Raw genomic sequence first — 22,299 nt, 5'->3', positions numbered from 1 at the left:
GTTCAGCCCTACAACATCATTACGTCTGAGAACTTCCGAGTCTCTAACTCAGTCAACCCAAGAGTATCTAATAAATGGGAAACTAACACCAAAGCAAGAAGTTCTCCATGAATAAAGGGAATGTAAGGGGACGATTAGTTTACTCGTGATGTACAAAGCTGAGTGGGATGGCGCAAGAGTCTAGGGCGAGATACTAGAAAGAGAAGATTGCAAAATACTAGCCAGATAGTGCGACTACCCATAGTCAATCCTCCCCATGATAGCTATGATCGGTAGGGGCATACTCTTCTAGTAATCATGGAAAGCTATCCTAGATCAGTGGCCCAAGGCATCAAATATGCCTGAGGTACTTACCTCTATATGGCTGCCTAAGGCTGCGACAAAGTCGGCAGTTTGTATAACCCCAAAGTCCCGTTTATATCACCAAACCGTTCGAGAATTCCTCCATAGTACCAGTCCAAAGTCTCCTGTAGTTTCTCACAAGGTTCTAGGTAAATCACGTGGACTGCACTATGCGGGGTAAATAGCACGTGACGCATGTGCCACCCGGTCGCCGTCCATCCAGTCTCGTCTCTCACTTCTTTGGCACAGAGCGTGATTGCATAGTCCAATCCCCTGCAGTCTTCCTCCCTATGTAGCTCCAGATTTATCCTCAGTTCCTCGCTGTCTTCAACATTGGTTATATTATGATATCTTGTTCACCTTGCATTCACAAGTGATGATAAACTCAGCTATGAAGATATTATGATCAAACCTGTTTTCGCCCAGTGGCTGCTACCAACCTGCGTATCCGTAGATACCTCGGTCTCTGCAATTCAGGAGCCGAGTGATGTGGGGACCTGCTGACATGCATTCCGAGGAGACATCCCTCATATCAGCTCTTGTCTTCCACCAAGCTGTTTGCCTTTCCTGAGAATCAGAGATCGAGACACAACAACATGGCAGCACGCACTCCCAGCAAGCCCTCATCATCCACAGAAGGGTTCTTTCAACCCCTTCCCACTATTCCCCCGTGCTATAGCTTTACTACTGCAAGCGCCCGAGGAAACCACTCTTCATCCGACGATGTAGTTTTAGGCCGGATCCTGGAGCTATACCTTCCCCACAACTGCGGCAACGTGGGCCACTCCATCCACAACCTCTCTCGCCGTGCTCTTGAGCCTAGAATACTTCAGCACAGTGTTGATGCAGAGACTAACCCGCCTGCTCTCCGTCCGCTCACCACATTTGGCGAGGAAAATAGAGTTGATCCGCTATGGACATCAACTGGTTGGAAGGCTCTCAAGGAAATTGGTCAAGAAGAAGGCCTCGTGAGCGTCGCATATGAGACGGACAACACAACCTGGAACCGCCGCGTGCATCAATTTGCCCTGAACCATGTTTGGTCTAGTAGCGCTGCGATGACAGGGTGTCCTGCGTCTATGACGGACGGGGCAGCAAAGCTGCTTGCAGCTCATCTCGGCGAGCCGGACGGGGACCAGCCTGGTCGTAGCGAGGTATTTCGTGAGGCATACCGCCGCCTCATCTCGCGAGATCCCAAAATCGCATGGACAAGTGGACAGTGGATGACTGAACGAAAGGGTGGCAGCGACGTGCGAGGAACCGAGACGATCGCACGTCGACTGAGTCGCGAGGAACTGCTTCAAGAAGCCTCCCATCACGATGCGCACGGCATGCCGCTTGGACCATGGCGTATTGATGGGTTTAAGTGGTTCAGCAGTGCGACCGACTCGGAAATGACGGTCATGCTGGCGCAGACAACCAAAGGACTCAGTTTGTTCTATGCACCAGTGCGGCGGCGTGCTGGCCGATCGGCCTCATCTTCGAGCGGGATTGAGTTGAATGGCATTCGGATGCAACGGCTGAAGAACAAAGTTGGCACCAAGCAACTGCCCACAGCGGAGTTGGAGCTCAAGGGTGTGCGGGGCTGGCTGATCGGGGAAGAAGGCAGAGGTGTAAAAGAGGTTGCGACCATCCTCAATATTACCCGCCTCTATACAGCGGCCGGTTCGACGGCAGGATGGGGACGCGGACTGGCCATTTGCCGGGCATATACGCGGGTTCGCAAGGTCCAAGGCTCACTTCTTGAGGACGTCCCGCAGCACGTGCGCTGGATGGCGGCTGAGACAGTGAAATACGCGGCGGCCATGCACTGGGTTTTCTTCGGCATTGCCCTGCAGGGAACCGTTGAGCAGGATTGGGACCTAATGGTTCGTAATACAAAAGCTGCTGCCGTAATCCCGCGTGATAAGAAGCAAGCTGCAACTTTGCTTCGGCTCATCACGCCGGCTCTAAAGGCCCTGACCAGCGTGGGTTCTGTCCAGGGACTCCGAGAATGCATGGAAGGATTAGGAGGGGTCGGCTACTGCGAAAACAACGAGGATGGTGGGATTCTCAACGTAGCCAGAATCTTCCGAGACACGCTGGTCAATCCGATCTGGGAGGGTACGGTTAGTGTGATGGCTGAGGATGTGGCGAGAGTCATTATGGACCGACGGCTCGGTGACGGTAAAGTCATCGAGAGCGTCTTCGGGCAGTGGGTGCACGATATACTGCAACACTGTCAACGATTGTTCCCGGATGAGTGTGCATTCGTCACGAGAAGACTAGAAAGTCTCGTTCAAATTGCAAATAGGGCTGACAAGGCGGAGCTGCTATGGCGTGGAAGGGAGATAATTGGTCATCTGCAGGCCATCGTCTGCTCTTGTTTACTGATGTATGATGCTTGCACTGATGAAAATGAGGTAGCTGTGATCGTGGCATCAAGATATGTTCAGTCATTTGCGGACTCTGGTATAAAGCCACCATCTCAGTGGGATGTTGAGTCACGGAAGGACAAAATGATATTTTTGGGAGATAATGTGTCCCGTGCCGTACATGGGAAGCTTTGAAAGGGTCAGAAATGATACATGTGTCTGATTGTTTGGGAATGGCGCATTACTGTGGACTTCATTTCATAATACTACATTGTTGGAAGTCGAGACACTCGTGAACATATCTCTCACATTGATCATGTGATAACTATGGAGATTGGCTACAGATTGACTACAGACTTACGCCTCAATCAGCAGAGCCTTTACAATTAATGGGAGGTGCAAAGGTTGGTAAGAATGATATTATCACGTTGCAACCAAGTCGGAAGATATTTATTAGGTACATGAAGCCAAAGCAACATCTAAATAGAAAACGTCTTCACAACCTTCTCGTTCTCTCTCTTCAGAAACCGCTCGAATGTCCCCAGGTCGAGATCCCACTCCTCTGTCGCCTCCAAATCCGCAAACTGTGCCATGTCTCGCATCGCCAACTGCGCTTCAATGAGCGGGTTAACAGCAGCCTGGGCTTCAATCTCCTCCTCAGTTAAGTAAGCAGCCTTGAGATCCCGCCCTGTGGCATTCACGAGCTCCTTCACTATCTCCTCAACGGTCAACAACTCCCCCGCAATTCCAATCTCCTTGCCATGAAACTTCTCATCAGTCAGCGCCATTGCTCCAAATTTCCCAATATCCATCGGATCGACCAGCGGGATCTTCGTCTCCGTCGTCCACGCAGTAACCCAACATCCCTTATCCACTAACCCAGAATACATATACACCATCGGCGCTAGAAAGTTTGTCATAAAGCTTCCAGGACGCAGAATAGTCCATCGCTCGAAACCCATTGTCCGAATCTCATTTTCAAGCGCCTTCTTAGGTAGCAGCATCTTCCCGACGAAGCCAGTTGGAGTGAAGGTGCGGATCTTGTGGGGTTCGTTGACGGCGAAGGCGCTGCTGTAGACAACATGCTTGACGCCAGCTTCTTTGGCGAGAGTGAGGAGTCGCCGGCCGCGGATAACTTCGATGTCGGGGTTTTGGAAGTCGGGGACCATGTTCAGGAAGAGACCAGTGCAATTGGCGAGACTGGCTCGGAGGGATGCTTCGTTGTTGTAGTCACCCGCAATCACTTCAGCACCCAGGGCGCGCAGGTGCTGTGACTTTGTGGAGAGCGGGGTGCGGGTGACAGTGTGTACTTTGATGCCCTTTTCATGGAGGTACTTTGCTATGGCACCGCCTTGGGTGCCGGTTGCGCCACAGACGAAGACGGACATGTTGAGTGGTGGTTTGGTGATGAAGTTTGTTCTGAAAGTGATTGGAGAGGTTGGCAGCAAAAACGGTATATGAATGAACTGTAAGAGTAGGATGATTTTGATGAGTACTTTGAAAGGAGGAAGACATCTTAGCTATTTATACAGGCGAGCATTGAAATATTGCACAGGGAGAGTATTAGTAGTATACAAAGTCCACCGCGGCGTTCCACTTCCTGGGCCAAGTATGATTGGTTGAGCTAAAGTAGCGGGTGGAACTCCGCCGCCCCACTGATTGTTTGCTCCGCAGCCATCTTACGTTGGGCTTTTCACTGTCCACACAGGTCTCGAAAATCATTGCAGCCTCGCAATTATTCGATCAATTGGGACCCATGAACTCAGCAGCAGAGCGTACCAACGCCCCACCGCGGCGAAAATCCTGCGAGGCCTGCAAGGTAGCCAAGCGACGCTGTGATCTTGCCTGGCCAGCTTGCTTCCGATGTGCCCGCCGCAATCAGATCTGTGTCTATCCTGGTAGACAACCACAAAGCATGGACATGGAGACAGCATCGCTTGCAGTAAACCTCCTGGAAGACCCTTTGTTTCCCACCTTTGCCGAAGCCCCGTGTGGGACCGATATCAACACGCACTTCCGAGATGTAGAGCAGTTATCATGTCCCCTCGAGCTTCCGAGCCCCGAAACCGAAGTCGCCAATCTACTGGCCCAAATCCCACCTCTGCAACCTCCTATGATGTCGCTAACACATGACAATCCAAGTACTACTGTGATCAAGACAAGGTCTTCGCTGCCCATATCGACAATAATCACGGAACGCCTACAGTTCGGCATGGATGTGCTGAAACAAGCACCCAAAATGATGGTCCTCGAAAGCCAGACACCCTGGTGTCATCGCCAATTGTACAAGGACGGCATGCCCAGGTCAATGCAAGGTACATTTATTGCTTTACATCTCGGCTTTGTGCTAAATATTGCAGACGCTCTCGCCTGCTGCGCCCTCTACATGGCTCGAAATGATATCAATGCTCCTGTTATCCTCTCATCCTTCAAAACCCGCATTGACGATTTGCGTGCTTCTCCGCCACCGAGCACGCCTCTCGAAGCACTTGCACACACTCAATCACTGATACTGTATCAGATAATGCGCCTGTTCGACGGGGATATCCATGCCCGACTGTCCGCCGAGCCTTTTATCCCCATGCTGGAAACATCAGCTTTCAACCTTCTGAATTATATATACTTCCCAGCCGCAGAGCCTGATACTGCTCTTACCGCGCCCATGGATGCCGTCATGCAGTCCTGGAAAGAATGGGTATACCAGGAATCTGCGCGTCGCACCGCCCTTTTCACGTTTTATCTGGTGCAAGTATACCGGTTCGTGACGGGCGAGAACAACCTTAGCTGCGACGGCCGTCTCGGTCTCAACCACTCATGGTACCTATCCGCACCCCTGTGGAATGCGCAGACTTCATTCGACTTTGCAGTTGCATGGAACGAGCATCAGCATTTTGTGGTCTGCAATGCAGATTTTGGCCATGTGCTTGAATGCGCGCGACCGTCTGATGTGGATGTTTTTGGACGGATGCTCCTCAGTACGCTTTTAGGAATTGATCAAGCGAAGGCTTGGTTTTATTCCCGAGGAGCTATTTTATAAGATTCCATTCAAGACAGCGAAATCCATGCGGCACTATCCATCAATCATACCCGCAACCTGCAACCACCCAGAGTGTGTGACAACACAACAGAAGATCCTCCAATCTGACCAGTACACTGGTACCGCACCTCAAATCGCGTCTCAAGACTATCCTCTGCCGCAGGACCTTGCGAATAATTCTATGAACCTTTCTTTCCTTCGCACCTGCCGTCAGATCTACTATGAAGCCCGACATATACCCTATATGCGCACTATTTTTTCACCCAGCAAGTTGGAACTTTCTCCAAATTTCCATTTTGCTTGCATCGCTGGCAAGTTCAATCGATACAATATCTCAAAATAAGTGTTCCGCCCCAGCAAGGAATGGATACACATCTCGCTGAATGGAATGAGACTTCCTCGTTAATTAGTCTCGGTTTTCCCAATCTCGCTGCCATCTGTATCCAGATTTATCTTCATTTTCCTGTACAGGCGGTACGAGACACTTTTTGGGATGGGGGTCTCCTCGAGTTCTGTCGCCTGAAGCGTCTCCGAGGGGTGAGACTCTCCATTTTCGAGTTTGACCCTGCGTGGCCAAACACCAGAGACCCCGTGGTGTTCTTCGAATACGCGGCCGGCTCATTGCCCAATTTAATGGATGAGAGCACAGACGGGAACAAACAACTGCCATCCCATCAGACACCACAAGAGGAAGTATTTGCGCCATTCATTGAATCATTTTCTATGGCACTTTGATGACATCTTGACTCGGCTCGATATTACGGGACCTCATACCGCCAGCTCAGACCTCTCTTGATCTTCTGAATTTTCCTTTTGGTTATTATTATTTGCGGGGACTGGAGGGGAGATAGCACTAAAAGATAGGAGATATAAGCGGAGAAGAGAAGTACAGGTTACATGTGACATGATTTCTAATTAGTCATGTAGACTACTATTTTCTGTGATTCAACCAGTTTCGAGCTAATAATATGGAGTTGTGTACATTTGATCTTTCATAACGAAGAATTTGTGTGTCTCAGTTTTCATCCTGATTTCCCGAAGGTCAAATTGAGTTTACAACGAACGCATAGCAATCTCATGCAACCTTGGTTGGCAGAACATTAGGACATCATGCAATCTTGACGCAAGATCACTATTTTGCTAGAAAGAAAGTGCAGGCCTGTTCCACCAAAGAATAATGACACTGACAGTTTGAGTAGAGCAAAGATTCTGGCAGGCTTTTACCGAATCTTCTTGTGAAGCCTTCGTTGAATAATCGTCTATAATATCGGAAGAGTGGGTTAACACTGGTTAATGACTTGGCAGGATCCCTATCATCCTCCATAGATTCTCAATTGGTCCGAACGGAGGTGTTTAATATCGGCGACCCGCCCTTAGTTTCTACTATTATCGTATTCTCGCCATGAATGCATCTTGCGCCTCGGATAATATGTTCCCCATCTTCGCCTCGTGAAAGATAAGATTCTAAATAGCCATGTTTCGCTCGTGCTTTTGGGAATTAAATACCTTAGAAATGCTTGGGATTGACGAGTCAATCGCACCAGATGCAGGATAAAAAGACAAATCTCTAACTGGGGAATCCGTGAGGGGTAAGCGGCTGGTCCTCCGAAGTGGATTAGTGATGTCTTAGTGTTGGAAAGGTTTTGCAGAGAGGGTGGGGTTGCGCGGCCGGGAAATTCCCTCGGAAGCAATCAGTTCCTTCCATCTTATCTGATCATCTGATTATCTCTACCCCCCATCCCCCCGGTCCTTCTCTGGAACATTTTTGAACATCTCAAGAACTCAGAGGGGCCCTACTTAATTCATACTCAGTTCATACATTACCCCCATCGCCAATCGATTACTCGCGTCTTCATGGCCAGCGAAGGCCTTCCGAAGACTCCGGATCTGTCCGATCCCGAGACCCAATACATTTTAGAGGGCAATGCCAGATTTCGCCGGCTAGGATGGAAGCGCCTCACGGTTATTTCCATAGTGGAGGCAATAGCCCTCGGGAGCTTGGGCCTGCCTTCTGCCTTCGCTACGCTGGGCATGGTTGCGGGTGTCATTCTCACAATCGGTATCGGACTGGTAGCGATGTATGCGGGCTATAACATTGGACAAGTGAAATTAAAGTACCCCGAAGTTGGGCACTACGCGGATGTTGGCCATCTTCTTTTGGGAAATGTGGGAGGCAAGATCTTCGTTTGCAGCTTCGTCGCCCTACTGGTCTTTGTCATTGGCTCTCACTGCTTGACCGGCGCAATTGCGTTCCAGACTATCACTGAAAGCAGCGTGTGTTCGGTGGTCTTCAGTATTGTCTCCGCTGCCATTCTGATGATCCTCGCCATTCCTCCATCCTTTGCGGAAATCGCAATTCTTGGTTATATTGATTTCGCTTCGATTATCTTGGCCATCGGAGTCACGGTAATTGCCACTGGCATCCAAAGCTCCACTTCCACCGGCACCTTCTCCACTGATCATATCCCGTGGTCTGCGTGGCCCATAGCTGGGATCACTTTCTCGCAAGCGATTGTGGCCACGAACAATATTGTCTTCGCTTATTCTTTCGCTGGCTGCCTGCCTTCCTTCATGGAAGACATGCATACTCCGGAGGATTACATCAAAACCCTATGGTGGCTAGGAGGCATCCAAATCGTCATCTACACATTGACAGGGTCGCTTATCTACGCTTTTGTGGGCCAGGGCGTGCAATCTCCTGCCCTACTATCAGCCGGACCAGTCATTTCAAGAGTGGTTTTCGGCATAGCTCTTCCAGTCATCTTCATCTCCGGCTCTATCAACGTGACGGTCGTCTGCAGATACATTCACGGCAAATTCTACCATGACTCGGCCGCTCGCTTTATCAACACCCGAAAGGGCTGGATGACTTGGTTGGGTCTCATTTCCCTTGTTACTGTTCTCGCCTGGGTCATTGCCGAGGCTATACCGATTTTCTCGGAGCTACTGTCCATCATCTCGGCACTTTTTGTATCCGGTCTGTCGTTTTACATTCCTCCCGTGATGTGGTTTGTGCTTTTGAGGGATGGGGCGTGGTATGAGAAACACAATCTACGGCCTGCGATGTGTAATTTGGTGGTCTTTATTGTCGGTATGATTGTTTTCGGTTGCGGTACTTACTCGAGTATTGCCGAGCTGGTAGGTGGTTTCTATATGGATACTAGGAAGATCAAAGGCTAACGTGGGTTATTATAGGTTACTGAGTTTCGGTCGGGGGAGATAAGTAAACCTTTTACGTGTTAAGAGGTTAAGAGTTATGATATGATCAAATATGGGTGCAATGTATTTTGAGGGACGGACTTGTGATGCTATCGAATCAAGCCAGCCGGGTACATATATTGTCAATTACTAGTAAAAATAGAATAGAAGGTTGAGAAAAGGCAATGTGGGAATATACTGATATACATAACCGCTATCATTGTTCTTTCGAGCAATATATTTAGTAGTAGTTATGTACTTTGATCCCTGAATAAACCAAAGCCGTACACATAGCATAAATGCTTCGTCTATCAGATTCACAGTGTATAATTGTGAGTACTATGAGGATAACTGTCGGCCGTTTTGGACTGACAGGTTATCCTGCCCGCGGGAAACGGAATCCTTGACTATTTGGCGGAACGTACATTTTCTACGGGTGATGTCTAACAGGTATCGTCTCTTTTCAAATTCCGGCTTGCTTGGAGTAAAAAACAAAATAGCATAACAACAATGCTAATATTAAGGAGAACTTGCTTGTGCACAACCGGACACAGTTATATGCAATGTGCAGCCTTAGCGATGAGGCATCCAGCTGGCTTAGTAGGGAAATGCGACGGGATAGACACAACCAAAAAGAATATCGAAAAAAATTGGCAATAGGTATTCCTTATTATTCGGAGTTGTAGCCTGAAATAATAAATGCTCAGAGATGCGTAACTCTCCAATGGCTCATGACATGATCATCCGAGGTTGTATTGCGTTCCTTAGGCAGTTATGGAATGCCTACGGTCGCTCTCTCGGACATTTCAGACGAATTTCCGACCGGATGGATGCACATTTAGCAGACAACTTCAGCCTCATGCGCCCCACGAGACATGAGGACAATTCCATTGCCGAGCCAAGCATCCTCACAGTCATAGTTGACGGAAAATCCTACTGGACAGGTTTCACTGACGGTCCAGTAAGATACAAGACTATTTATGCACTAAGCACGTTCAAGCAGGCATCACCGCGACCCCTGCAGGCAGCATCCATCACCAAAGGCCTCGGTCAGGGTCCAACGCAATTAGTTGCTTCCTTCCATGGTGGCAATCGCCTCAAACCCTCCTCCTAAGTCATGGGGCGTCGGTAAAGGAGAAGTTTCCTCTGTCAGCCAAAATTGACGGATCGAGCCGTCGTATCCGCCCCATCCAAATTAAACGGACCACCAATACGCGCTGGTTCCTGAACGGCCCCCACGAGCTTCTGTATGGGTCTTTTGCCTATTCAGGCACAACTGGATTATGATGGATTGATGCTAACAGAATCAGGGAATTTGTTCTAGAGTCGTATTTTTGAGAGCGATTTCGGCCAATACTACCGATCGTGAGCATGTTATGCCACGAGCATAGTATAAATATGGCTGTCTGACCCGTTGAGGTTTACTTGTATTCCAGGCTCAGATCTCCAGACCACAAGCACTATCCGCATCACCATCATGATTCCCGCTATCCTGACCGGAGTTTCTATGCTCGCAGGCTCTGCCTACGCTTCGGCTGTGCAACCCGTTCGCGCCGCCGGAGGATGCACCAACATCAATTCGTACTCCCCGGAGACCGGAACCACCGGCTACTTCATGCTTGCTGCTAGCGAATGCAAGAACGTTACCGCGCCGGATCAGGCTTGCGCTATTGAGGGTTTCGGTGATACCAGCGTTGTCTTCCGCACTGCTGGAGAGACTGGTATCCATATGGGATATGTATGGCCATTGCCCCTTTTGATCATCAACTTTGTTCGTTGGTATTAATGAATGCTTGATTAGATCGCCATCGGCTCCGAAAACGACGAAGCCAAGAACCCCATCATCTGTGACGACTCCTCTCCTTCTATTCTCAATGGTCTCGTTGAGACCGGCGTGAGCGGATATAGCTTCCAGCCATTGAACATCAGTTCTATCCCCTATACCGCGCTGTTGATGTGGGGATTGGACGAGCAGGCGTCTGTCCCGGTCGACTTTTACCACCACTATGTGAACGGCACGCAGCAGGACGGCCTGTTTATTGGCGCCAACAATGTCACTACTTGGGCTATCAAGGAATACTCTGATTCTGGATCGAAGCTGCCGTACTGGTTGTTCCGGCTGTTGGGGCCCGATAGTGAGGATCCTATCACTGGTGCGGCATTGGAGGAGGGTGAGTTGGTTACCTATATTAAGGTTAGGTATTAGTTGGGAGGAATCCAGATTTCTGCCTGCAGAACACGGGTTAATTGTTGGATGGGATTTGAGTTCCCTGCTCTATTAGTGGACAGGAGAGTTACCTCCCGCAGACGAGTCAATCAATATGTTAAACAGACACCCACCAGTTTCTCAATTAGAGTTTGCTTTTCTTTCCCAAAATACTTCTGCCGATGTAGATCAATAGTGGAGCAGTCACATCGCATGCGGGATTGCATCACGCATGAACAAGTTCTCGATCTCGTGGTTGACACCTGCGGCAATCGATCGATCGGAGTTCGCATCTACGCCGCGGCGGTTCTTTTCGATCGCTTCACATCGCGATGAGAGGTTGCCTTTTCCTACCTGTCTCCAGGGGATAATCTGGTATGTAGTAGCGATCATTGGATGTGTCGCGCTGCGAATACGGAAATGCTGTATAAAGGATGGGTGAAGTGCCGTGCCACTTAAAGACCTGGCACGGACAAAACTTCAGTCGCAGCACCAACCATGGACCACTTCGACGCAACTTCGCTGCGTTCCTACCCCTCCACTGTCGCATTGGACAATATCCCCCCCTCAGATGCGCCTTCGCCATGGCGAACATCTACGTCTTCCGCTTCCATCAGCGAAGATGAGTCGCGAGAGGTGCGCAGACGGCGACCCAGCGAAATCCTTCTCGGATTCCCTCGTCCCCCTAGTCGTGCACATATCACGACAAAAGCTCTGGTCTCGAGGCCGTCTGTCAAGACACTTCGTAGGAACTATATGATTCACGAGCTTCCTCTTCTTCACCAGCCGAACCCTTACTATGACGAATCCGACGAGTTCAATCCTGTCTGTGACCCTGGCTTGTCCTATGATCTTATTGCACCACAGCACGACACACAAGAGGCCCCGCCACTTCATGCTCTCGAAAAGATCGCTGATCTCGTCTTCTCATCGGAGCATATGCTTACCGTTCTGCACAACCCGCGCTATCTGGCGCAATTTCGCGTATTTCTTCTTGAGGAGCGTCCACGCTCTCTCCACAGGTTGACTTACTACTTGACCGCGCGTAAAGCCCTCAAGGCAATCGATTACGCGAATTGCTTGGTGCGATGCTTTGTCGATGATGCTCAACCGAAATCATCGGTGTCTTCAATGTCAGGACAGAAAATCGGAGAAATCACCCATCCGGCACTGCAACAGCGGGTACAGGAGGCCTTGAAGATGCTTACTGATGAGGAACTCCCTGCATTTATTACCTCGCGCTGCATAGGAATTACCAGTCGCGTGGTGGAGGAAAGGGTCAGGGGGACCCTACCCAAGAGGTTCCAGAGAACGGATGAGGAGAAGGCCCTGGCGGAGGTGTTCTGTCTTACAGATCCGTCGAGACGTGATAATCCGATCGTTTTTGCTTCTGAGGGTACGCAGTCTCTCCTTCCTGGTGAACCTTTTTTTTCTTTTGCTGACACTTGTTGGTTTGGTGGTAGAATTCCATCGCACGACGCAGTATGGCATGGACTATGTGCTTGGACGGAATTGTCGGTTTTTGCAGGGACCAAAGACGAATCCTAATAGTGTGCGGAGGATCAGGGAGGCATTGAAAGCGGGAAGGCATCATTCGGAGTTGTTTCTGAATTAGTAAGTTTAATTGCACACAAGATGCGCATATATGCTGACAGTCGAACGGTGTAGCCGTCGCGATGGCTCTCCTTTCATGAATCTTCTTCAGTGCGCTCCACTATGCGACAGCCATGGTAGAGTGCGGTACTTCATCGGGGCCCAGATCGATGTCAGTGGGTTGGTTATGGACGGTGTCCAGATGGAGTCACTGCGAGATTTGCAAAAGCAGCAGATGAGAGACGGTGTGGAAGTGGAAGAGGCACCAATTGGTATCCAGAGAGACGAGTTCCGTGATTTGAGTGAGCTATTCAGTCCACGAGAGCTGAAGGTCACTCAAGACATTGGAGGAAGTCTTTTCCAACCTATGACTTCCCCGGCATTGCGTAATAGCTGCCGGACAAGGTGGTCTGTTGCTGAAGGTGAGGAATCTGTCGAGGGCGATGGGATAAGAGAGAAAGATACCAAGATGGGGACGGCGTTGATTGGTGTATATGAGAATGTGAGTGTCTCTCACCTCTTGTGGGACAGAGTGCTTACTTTTATAGTATCTTCTTGTCCGTCCATATCCATCCCTAAGGATATTGTTTACTTCGCCCTCGCTGCAAATACCTGGAATACTGCAGTCCTCCTTTCTCTCTAGAATCGGGAGTAGTGCAGCAGTTAGGGATGAGTTGCTGCATGCATTGATGAGTGGTCGGAGCGTCACAGCAAGAATCAAATGGTTGAATAGATTTAATGCACAGGGAAGGGACAGATGGGTTCATTGCACACCGCTGCTGGCAAGTAATGGGGAAGTAGGAGTTTGGATGGTGGTGGTTGTAGATGACGATGAGTGACATTAACCGTCACTACTATGTTCATGACTTGCACATGAGCACATCATAGTAATAGTGAATATAGATATAAAAATGATCACGTGCTTATGCAAGCGTTATCCCCATCGATAATATTTGTGACCTTCAGAATTCTTCTCATTCCTCATTCATTCCATAAATCATTTCCGGGACAGAATATGCTCACCATCTAACGTTATCTACCTAGCCAGCAATCCCTCCACCTCCTCATCCTCTCCCTCTCCACCCCTCACCATAACCTCTGAAATCTTGAGTCCCTCTCTTCTTCCCTTCTCCGCATCCACCATCCATACCAGAGGAATAGGCAAGACAATCAACACCGCAATAAAGAAGAATCCACTCCGCACCTGTCCGGTTGCATCGATAAGCACACCGACGATTGCAGGTCCGATGAACGAGCTCCCCTTGTCTGTCGCAGCGTAAAGTGCATAAAACGCGGCTTCCATACCGGGAGGAATCAACAACCCGAAGAAACTCCGACAATACGAAGACAACCCACCGGAAACGACTCCATGCACAATGGCAAGGGGATAGATTTCCCATGGCTGTTGCAATCCGATCACGCCCCAGTTTTTAAATAGAGGAATGTATGCAAGCATACCATAAAGCGGGATGAGTTCGAACAAAGCAATGCAGACCATGATGGTATGGTTGGACTTGAGACCGAAGTATCGGGAGACAATAGGCCACAGGAACGCTCCTGCCATACCGGAAAGTGTTGCGGTGATGGAAAGGAGGGCAACCATGGTTGTGCTCATTTTGAGTTCGGTGCGGGCGAAGAGGATTGCCGTACCGGAGACGGTGGCCATTGCGTCTGACAGGAGGAACCACGCCACGAGGAAAACAATCACTTCGCGGAGTTTGAGAGCTATTTTAACCGTTTTCCACAATGACTTCCACGCGAAGGCAACGAGGTGAAGCCAGATACGCCAGCGGGGTTGGTGGCTGCTTGCGCCTGTTGAAGTAGATTCGAGGGGTGGTCCGGGACGGCTGCGCAGCCAGCGCCGGCTCACCATGGTGAAGCTGAACCACCAGATACCAACGAGTAGGAGCACGAAGCGCAAAGGAAGCGTGCCAGAGGCCTTGGAGATTGAGGTTTTGGATAGGGTGAAGAGCAACAGGATACTGAGTAGTTGGACAAACACTGCTGCGCAGTAGCCGAGACCAACGCCCTTCGAGGAGATCTTGGTTGACAACTGCAATTCTGGGGAGGAAGTGCCAGTTGCGCCGCCTAGACCGAGCCCGGTTGGAGGGCGATGGTTCGGTTCGTCCCTATCAAAGGATGTGCGGGCGTGTACGTATTCGGCTTCTGGATCGAGCCGATGCAGTTCGGCGGCGGATTCCTTGTTGCTGTTCTGGATAGAGGGGTCATTGGCGACGAGCACTGGTAGGAAGGAATTCAGTACGACGAAGGATGAGCCAAGACAGACGACTCCAACGACGACTAAAAGCGCACCCAGTACGAATACTGGGGGCGCGATGAAAACGAATAGCATGCTTGTTGCTGATCCGATAAATCCAAATGCGACAAGAAGCGTCTTGCGATTGTTCTCTAAACGATTTCTCAGCATTGTCTTACGAGATTATAAGGCAGTGGGTCATACCATAGTCTGCCAGTGCGCTGAATGAGATCAGAGTCAACGCCTGCACCAGAACCGCCAGAGAGAAAGTATACATGGCGAAACTGGCCGTGTTGATCTCCAATCCCATCAGTCCAACCACACACTGCTCATTGGTATCATCGCGGCGAAACATGGCTGGGGATGATTCCTTGGGCGCGGAGGGCGAGTCGGGACCGACACACGGCAAATGGCTGCTTTGGAGGAACCCGCGCTCACGGGCCAATTGCTCCAGTGTGAGGGGAAGGAATGAGCCTATACGAAATCATTAGCATTGCAAACACGAAGATGCGTTCAAGGAGAGGATTACACACCTACGCCGCATACCGCGAACACTTCAGCAGCGATACCATAGGCGTACCATCCCCAGATTTCCTGGCGGCTGGTGGGCGTTGTATCCTCGCCGGGATAGCGCGGCGCGCGGGCCTGGCCATCCTCATCCGGAGGAGAGGCCGGCGGAGATGCAAAAGCCATCAGAGAAAACAGGAATGATGAGCAGGGGACCAGGAGAACTTCACAGCAGGTCCATCAAGGGAGAAAACACGACGAAGTCACATTCGGAGGTCTCGGAGACCTGCGGAGATGAGTCCAACCAGCGTTGTGCTGCTGACTCAGCCAGGCAGTGTGCACAACTCAACACTAATGCACGCTACGTCATGAGGATCCACTTTGGCTGTTCTTATCAGAGCAACTGATCCGATCGATCGATATCGGCTTGGCTTGCCGGCTTCACATCTCTTCCATGTGCCCTCACTAGATTCCATGTCAGGCTGGTATATCCTTGTGCTTGTGCTCATGCCTGACCATGAAATCTGTCGCCGTTCTGCACATTTCCACACCACAATTGCCTCATTCAAGGCTTACATGTTCATCCAGTGAATCATTCTCTCACGGCTTCCTAGCCTCTTTCAGACGCGGGGCATTATTTCCTGGGCTTAGAGTATGACTGACAGACGGCTATTAAATTGACCAAAGGTAACACTAGACTGCTGCTGTTTCTATGGAAATGTCACTTAGTCTAGGGCAGCCGGCCACGGGCCGGTTCAGGCGCTTTTCCTCGACTGCGTTGAGCCCTTCTCTGTCAACAACACGTCGAGATTCCTTCTTCCTCTTCTCCTCCTTTTCACCTTCTTCTTCTTCTACCCTCATACTCCAAATACCTACCGTCTCTCTAAGTATTCCTTGTCTTGAACACTCCTTTTGATCATCCAAACCTTTCCACACGTACATACCACCTGCTGCAGAGGACCGACACCATGTTCTCGGTTCTCTTCCTCTATTTGCAGCTTTTGCTGTTCAAACTGCTGTACTACGTTAGAGGCCATGACAAGAACCTCATCACCAAGTCCGCCGCTTTTGCTCACTTGCCTGAGCCAAATATGAAGCTCGAGGCTCCTGAGTGCGGGCTGCCCGGATGTAGCCTCCTCGACCATCACACCTACCTTGACGTTGAGAAGGGAGGCAGATTTCCCAACCTGCGATGGACTATGCCTCGCTGCGGAGAAGCCAGAGAGTTTGTCCTGATTTGCGAAGATCCTGACGTCCCCATCCCGTCTATGGTCTTTGTTCATGGTCTTTTCTTCGAGATTCCACCCACTTGTTTCGTTGCCTACGATGATGATGTGGACATGAATCCCAACATGCCTGGCCGCATCACCTTCGCTGGTTGGAGATACGTTCCTAACCTTCTTGGGTCGTCTTACATCGGTGCCTCGCCCCCCTACGGTCACGGTTATCATCGCTACATTTTCACCATTGTCGCGCTGAGCGAGCCCCTTGACATTGCCCAGCCAGACAAGGCCACCGTCTCAGTCATTAAGGAGGCCATGGCTGGAAAAGTCATCGGATGGGGTGAATGGTTAGGCACCTATCAGCGCACTATGCCTCGCTAACTTGCGTATCTGCTCCTTCGCCAATTCTTATCGGTTCGTCTCTTTATGCGAGTACCTACTTTCGACACGTCTTTGGTTCACGCCTAGGAAGGATTACAGACAGCTCGTTGGGGTGACATCTGGACAGAATGTGGTGGATTGATTGACCTTCCTTAGACTGGTCTTCTTTGGAGTGGTCTTCTTTGAACTGGTCTTCTCGTGACTGGTCTCCGTCTGTTTTCCCTTTTCAATTCTGTTGTCGACTTGATTTTTCTCACGACTCGTCATCGTGTTGTTTTTTCTTCTCCGTTTATGTTCTCGACTCAATGTTTCTCATGACTGATCATTCGTGTGTTGTTTTACACCATATGCTGCTGGTCTTGTTACCAGTCTAATCATTGATTGAGCTAACGCGTCGAAACCCAATCTAATTTATTAACTTGCTTGATCTCACATAGTATATAGGGTACGCCTCGTCCTCGCCCCTCACTCCTCCTCGTCGTCCTTTACGCCCCTACACGAATCAGTGTTAGCCACAACCACGAGCCTAGAATGCATAAACAACCTACCAGAGTTATCCTCAACTTGCTTCATGAACACAGCGAACCTCCGCATGGTGGCTTCAACCGACGACTCACACGCCCGTAGCGTTGCGGGGCCCGCACATCGTCCCCCTTCACTAGCCTCTTTCCCTAACGACCTGAATATCTTTTGCAGGGTCTCCAACACCTCCAATATTTTCATTAAGTTCCTCCCCAGTAGTGTTCTTACAAGCATCACCGACTCCCTTTCATCCAGCTCTATCTGCCCCAACACTGTCTTACTCCTCATACAGATAAATTGCGGCAATGGCTCCTCGAACGCCAACACTGATGGATCAAATAGCATGTTCCCCCTCGTAATATTATATGCTATACAGACGGCTTCAAATAGGGAGAGACATTGCTCCGCCAATGCTGGTAGCATCACATATGATGAGTGTGGGCTTTTTCGACAGTCTTGGCATTGGAGTACATCCTTGCCGTGTGTATATACCCTTTGAACGATATCGAGAACCGTGCCGAGTTCAACAACGGGCTGGACAGTCCTGAGCTCCGTAATTATTTGAAGTCCATTAATCGAGCAGGGGCAGTTGGTAGTGGACGGTTCCATTCTGCTTGCGTGCTGGGGCATTCGGTACCCCGTTGACATTGCTGATGTGGCTTCTCTATTGATGGTAAGTCTTATCATCCTCCAGATGCTGTGTGATGGAGGGCTTGGGATATGACTCAATCTAACTTCATACTTGCCTTCACGTGTCGTTCCATTCAAGTACAACCTCGGTGGGTGTGATTCATGGCAGCCTCACATTTCCGATCAACCTTGAAGGAATTGGCTTTGTTGGTCCAGAATATCTGGACAGCCTGTTCGTCGTGGAACATGTTGTCATTCGACCCGCAGTGGGTTGCACAGATATCGTTGTGACCGGTAGGCTGGTCGACGTACAGCAATTTGGCTTGGATTGAATACGAGAAGTAGACCCTTGCTTTGGCGATAAACTGAAGGCAATACTGATTGTTTTCTGATTTAAGATAAGAGTAACGGGAGTTCAGAAGCAGGATACGGCCTAGAAAGGCCGTGGAAAATGCAGCCAATAGTCGAATTAAAACTAATCACTACAAAGTTTTTAAACAATGAACAGCAGCGCCATCGCCTACACCCTGGTCATCCTCTTCATCTGCAACATAACCTCCTCCAACCGCCTTTCAGTCTCGTTAGTCAGAGATATGCGAGCGGACGATTCTTGCGTATAAAGCGTGATTCTTTTGACCGTTGACAGCAGATCCGATAATTGACTGTACAAGATCTGCAAGATGCAGAAGAACTTGTCACCAGACTGGACGCAGAACTTGCCCACTACCAATGGACATGCATCAATTTGACTCCTGAAATGCAGTCCACTACTCCGATACCGTCTGCTCATATTTCCTGCAATATCCTGCTTGCAATCCGGCAGCATATGCTCATGATATCCGTTATAAAGCAGTCTCTGTGGATTCCCGGCTTCCCCTGTGGTTATAGCCTCCAGATTCGTCATCAGACTGTCGATATTGACAACGATGACCATGAGTATATCCCTTTTCGTGATGCAGCAGACGCAACATTTGAGAATGGTATCGGATACATTCAGCAGCATACGTTGACAGTGAAGAATGTGGTCAATCGACATATATGGCCCCATCCTTATCGCAATCGACATCTGCCTGAACGATTCCTGGATCGCGTACTCGTGACACTGGAATTGATATGCGTGCGGCGCTAGAACGGCTGACACAGGTTTCATCTCTCCCGCAGGGAGGCCGTATAGGTATGGTCTCTTTGTCATCTTCGCTTGAGCAAATGCAGTAGTTTCGGTGGCTATCTGTCTGGCTGGGAACGTGTCCATCGTGGAGAATGGCAGCGACCAAGCCAGGGGGTCCTCCTTCAGATACTTTGCCTCTGACGGGGCTTCCATGATACCATGGATATTCTCCAGGGTCGTGGCTGCGATAAGCGGTGTATCCTGAATAAAGCTTGTCGAGGTATGCTTCGGATCTACTGGAGAACGACCACCTGTACTCTCAGGCTTGACGCTGCTCACAATCGAATCCAACAGTAAACCTTCCTGCGCGAGATCGACCGGCGGGTTGGCAATGAACTCTTGCACCCAGCTATCGGAAAATAGATCGAAGCCACTATCCGCGACTATTCCAATTAACATCACACAGCGGTATAATAGCCGACAAGTAAGCGACACTTACACAAAGCTGTGGGAGTAGCCTGATCCAAAAAGCAATCGCCCGGTAAACTTGGGACCGAATCTAACACACCAACAGGGTCCAAAACACTTTGGCTCCCGCCTGCCTTGTCCAGTAGCAGTAGAGTATCATCCAACACAGTCTCATACTCTTCTTCTGACTTCATCTTCTTCTTTCTGTTATACTTACTGCTGGTATTTCTGTTACTGTCCTTGGAACCGTTCCGCGCTCGCGACTCTTTCTTCCTAGGTCCATCTAGAAACTCACGATCGCGACGATAGTCGCTCTCGGCGTCGACATCTTTCTTCTTCGCTGGCCTCCCTAACCGTCGCGATATGCTGTAGACACAGTCGATGTTGTGTTTCTGACACCGACGACAGGCTGGCTTCTCATGGCTGCAACGGATCTTGGCTTGTTGGCAGGCGTTGCAGGTGGAGCGGACTTTGACGCTTTTAGGCAGTGGATGGGGGTGTTCGTTCATGTTGGATAGATGGATATTTAGTATGAATAAGAAGAACACTGGTATATTAGCGTACTACTAAAAGTATTCAAAGCGATAAGTAGTAGTCTCCATATCCTCCAGGGGGTTACATACTACTTATATGGACTATAATAATAGTATGCAGCAGTCAGTACTACTTACTACAACAACAACTACTACTACTAGCCATACCAAACCCAACCCAACACACCACAAATCCCAGCATAGAGGATACTATGAACTAGTTGACCGCCACGCCACGCCGAGCCACGCCATGATTGCCACGCCCTGCACGCCCTACCACACAGCAAATAAGTTCCCCCACAGTAAGCAACCCGTTCGAACGGGACGACGGGTGGGTGATTCAGTCGATGTTACATGGGCGAGAGAAATCTTTTCACGTTCCACACGACCCTTCTGCCACTACCACCTCCTAGTCTACTACCCACTTAACTCCTATTTCCTACCGCTAAGGCTGATCCCAAAGAAGATTGCTCTGTTTTTAACTCGTCTCATATGCCCAGAAACTCAGAATTTGAGTTCTGAGTTACTATTACTTGTCCTACCATCCTTCTTGCCCTCCTCCTGCATGATGATGATTGGGGAGAGACGTGCTTCCCTCCACCTTCCCCTTCCCCGGATGGCTTGCTTTGTCTGTGTAGAGTGGGATTGGAGTAAGTATTAGTGTAGGGTGGTCTAGTGTAGTGTAGTATATGCTTGTCATAAACTCTGCTGCTGCTGCTGCTGGTTGGAGAGTTCCCAATAAGGTAGGTCTATCCCCTTGTTTGTGTTACGTTGGTGCGGTGCCTTTTACGAATATGGTAGATGGTTCGTACGTGCTGATTCATTCATGTTCACAAAGTAAGGTTTACTATACCGCCTTGTTGGGTCGGACTTAGGCTATAGTGCTAGCTGAGTCGGGCCTGGGCCTGGACCTGGCTTTCGTCGATGTTGTTACTCATTGCTAGCGTGGTTTCTGTCGGGGAATCGGTGGGTCGATGAGTTGTGGTAGTTGTAGCAACAATAGCAGTACTGGTAGTGAGAACAGAAGTACTAATGCTGCTGCTGCTGCTGCTGCTGCTGCTGCTCAAATCGCATTCAACCCACCTCATCGAAGTCGTCGTCGTTGTAGCCGTATTCATACTTGTAGACGTAGCAACTCCTCCTTTACTCCCACTACCACTCCCAGTAGGCAAGTCCACCTCATTTCTAACGTAAAACCAATTTCCCGCTACGGGCGTCCCCAGCCCCGCTGCATCTGTGAAGATTTTCATATCGAATCCTGCTCGTGCCTCCGCTGTAGGGGGGAATATGTGCTCGAAACATTCGGGGAAGGTGTAGTTGGGTGGTTGAGTGTACAGGAGGTAGAGGTATCTGTGGTGAGAGTTGGTAGGGGGTTGGGGGGCGATGTAGGGTGCTGGTTTTCTGGTTGGTACTTGGGGGTTTGGGAGGAGGATGTTGGTGTTGTTGGGGTATGGGATTAGGTCGGGCTGGTACCAGTGCAGGATGACGGTTGCTGTGGTGTGGTTGTAGAGGACGTCGAGGTCGAGGAAGAGGATGGTGTACGTTTGGTGAAGGGGAGGGTGCTGGGTGCTGAGGATTGGGAGGGGCTTCGTGTCTGTTATTGTTGGGTTAGGGGGTGCATGGGAAGAGGGCAGGTGGTGGGGAGAGGGTATACCGAGTATTTGGAGGGTGTCGCCGGGTTGGATCCATGGGGTGTTGGGGTAGTAGAGATGGAGGGTTTGGGGATAGTGTGGAAGGGGGTCGATGATTTGTGTAGTGATTAGAGGGATGAGAAGGGAGATGAGGAGATGGTAGTTCATGATGGTGCTTCAGGAATTGTTAGTGGAAGGTATAGAAATAGATAGTGTGCGAGCTATCATGAATGTGGTCTTAGACTTGAGTCTTTATTATTTAAACTATCGTGGACTTCAGTGTAACAGAACGGGAAATATTGTCAGCCG

The 22,299-nt window shown here is 49.8% G+C and overlaps 11 protein-coding genes across 11 annotated transcripts; 7 read left to right on the top strand and 4 right to left on the bottom strand.

Annotated features, from left to right (window-relative positions):
* Positions 1-938: 938 nt before the first annotated feature.
* AKAW2_40414A (putative acyl-CoA dehydrogenase) lies at positions 939-2,891 on the top strand (the record flags this gene model as incomplete). Its single annotated transcript, XM_041688739.1, has 1 exon — positions 939-2,891. One exon carries the CDS (start codon positions 939-941, stop codon positions 2,889-2,891), a length of 1,953 nt encoding a protein of 650 aa, XP_041542494.1.
* Positions 2,892-3,175: 284 nt separating this feature from the next.
* AKAW2_40413S (NmrA/HSCARG family protein) lies at positions 3,176-4,084 on the bottom strand (the record flags this gene model as incomplete). The annotated part of the gene is made up of 1 exon (XM_041688738.1): positions 3,176-4,084. The coding sequence occupies one exon, from the start codon at positions 4,082-4,084 to the stop codon at positions 3,176-3,178; it is 909 nt and encodes a 302-aa protein (XP_041542493.1).
* Positions 4,085-4,611: 527 nt separating this feature from the next.
* AKAW2_40412A (uncharacterized protein) lies at positions 4,612-5,733 on the top strand (the record flags this gene model as incomplete). Its single annotated transcript, XM_041688737.1, has 2 exons — positions 4,612-5,011; positions 5,057-5,733. The coding sequence occupies 2 exons, from the start codon at positions 4,612-4,614 to the stop codon at positions 5,731-5,733; spliced, it is 1,077 nt and encodes a 358-aa protein (XP_041542492.1).
* Positions 5,734-5,758: 25 nt separating this feature from the next.
* AKAW2_40411A (uncharacterized protein) lies at positions 5,759-6,076 on the top strand (the record flags this gene model as incomplete). Its single annotated transcript, XM_041688736.1, has 1 exon — positions 5,759-6,076. One exon carries the CDS (start codon positions 5,759-5,761, stop codon positions 6,074-6,076), a length of 318 nt encoding a protein of 105 aa, XP_041542491.1.
* A 1,511-nt stretch (positions 6,077-7,587) lies between these two features.
* On the top strand, positions 7,588-8,976 carry AKAW2_40410A (uncharacterized protein; the record flags this gene model as incomplete). The annotated part of the gene is made up of 2 exons (XM_041688735.1): positions 7,588-8,871; positions 8,929-8,976. 2 exons carry the CDS (start codon positions 7,588-7,590, stop codon positions 8,974-8,976), a joined length of 1,332 nt encoding a protein of 443 aa, XP_041542490.1.
* Positions 8,977-10,408: 1,432 nt separating this feature from the next.
* On the top strand, positions 10,409-11,137 carry AKAW2_40409A (uncharacterized protein; the record flags this gene model as incomplete). Its single annotated transcript, XM_041688733.1, has 2 exons — positions 10,409-10,669; positions 10,733-11,137. The coding sequence occupies 2 exons, from the start codon at positions 10,409-10,411 to the stop codon at positions 11,135-11,137; spliced, it is 666 nt and encodes a 221-aa protein (XP_041542489.1).
* Positions 11,138-11,635: 498 nt separating this feature from the next.
* On the top strand, positions 11,636-13,569 carry AKAW2_40408A (uncharacterized protein; the record flags this gene model as incomplete). The annotated part of the gene is made up of 4 exons (XM_041688732.1): positions 11,636-12,533; positions 12,601-12,751; positions 12,806-13,232; positions 13,279-13,569. The coding sequence occupies 4 exons, from the start codon at positions 11,636-11,638 to the stop codon at positions 13,567-13,569; spliced, it is 1,767 nt and encodes a 588-aa protein (XP_041542488.1).
* A 197-nt stretch (positions 13,570-13,766) lies between these two features.
* ATG22_3 (MFS transporter) lies at positions 13,767-15,680 on the bottom strand (the record flags this gene model as incomplete). Its single annotated transcript, XM_041688731.1, has 3 exons — positions 13,767-15,139; positions 15,192-15,461; positions 15,521-15,680. The coding sequence occupies 3 exons, from the start codon at positions 15,678-15,680 to the stop codon at positions 13,767-13,769; spliced, it is 1,803 nt and encodes a 600-aa protein (XP_041542487.1).
* A 782-nt stretch (positions 15,681-16,462) lies between these two features.
* On the top strand, positions 16,463-17,098 carry AKAW2_40406A (YbhB/YbcL family Raf kinase inhibitor-like protein; the record flags this gene model as incomplete). Its single annotated transcript, XM_041688730.1, has 1 exon — positions 16,463-17,098. The coding sequence occupies one exon, from the start codon at positions 16,463-16,465 to the stop codon at positions 17,096-17,098; it is 636 nt and encodes a 211-aa protein (XP_041542486.1).
* A 1,672-nt stretch (positions 17,099-18,770) lies between these two features.
* AKAW2_40405S (Zn(II)2Cys6 transcription factor domain-containing protein) lies at positions 18,771-20,335 on the bottom strand (the record flags this gene model as incomplete). Its single annotated transcript, XM_041688729.1, has 2 exons — positions 18,771-19,801; positions 19,858-20,335. 2 exons carry the CDS (start codon positions 20,333-20,335, stop codon positions 18,771-18,773), a joined length of 1,509 nt encoding a protein of 502 aa, XP_041542485.1.
* A 908-nt stretch (positions 20,336-21,243) lies between these two features.
* AKAW2_40404S (YbhB/YbcL family Raf kinase inhibitor-like protein) lies at positions 21,244-22,158 on the bottom strand (the record flags this gene model as incomplete). The annotated part of the gene is made up of 2 exons (XM_041688728.1): positions 21,244-21,953; positions 22,014-22,158. The coding sequence occupies 2 exons, from the start codon at positions 22,156-22,158 to the stop codon at positions 21,244-21,246; spliced, it is 855 nt and encodes a 284-aa protein (XP_041542484.1).
* Positions 22,159-22,299: the final 141 nt, after the last annotated feature.

This window comes from Aspergillus luchuensis, chromosome 4 (assembly GCF_016861625.1).
Source record: "Aspergillus luchuensis IFO 4308 DNA, chromosome 4, nearly complete sequence".
Classification (NCBI taxonomy): Eukaryota; Fungi; Ascomycota; class Eurotiomycetes; order Eurotiales; family Aspergillaceae; genus Aspergillus; species Aspergillus luchuensis.
Note: the sequence above shows the minus strand (reverse complement) of the source record. Positions and strands in the feature narration are given on the sequence as shown.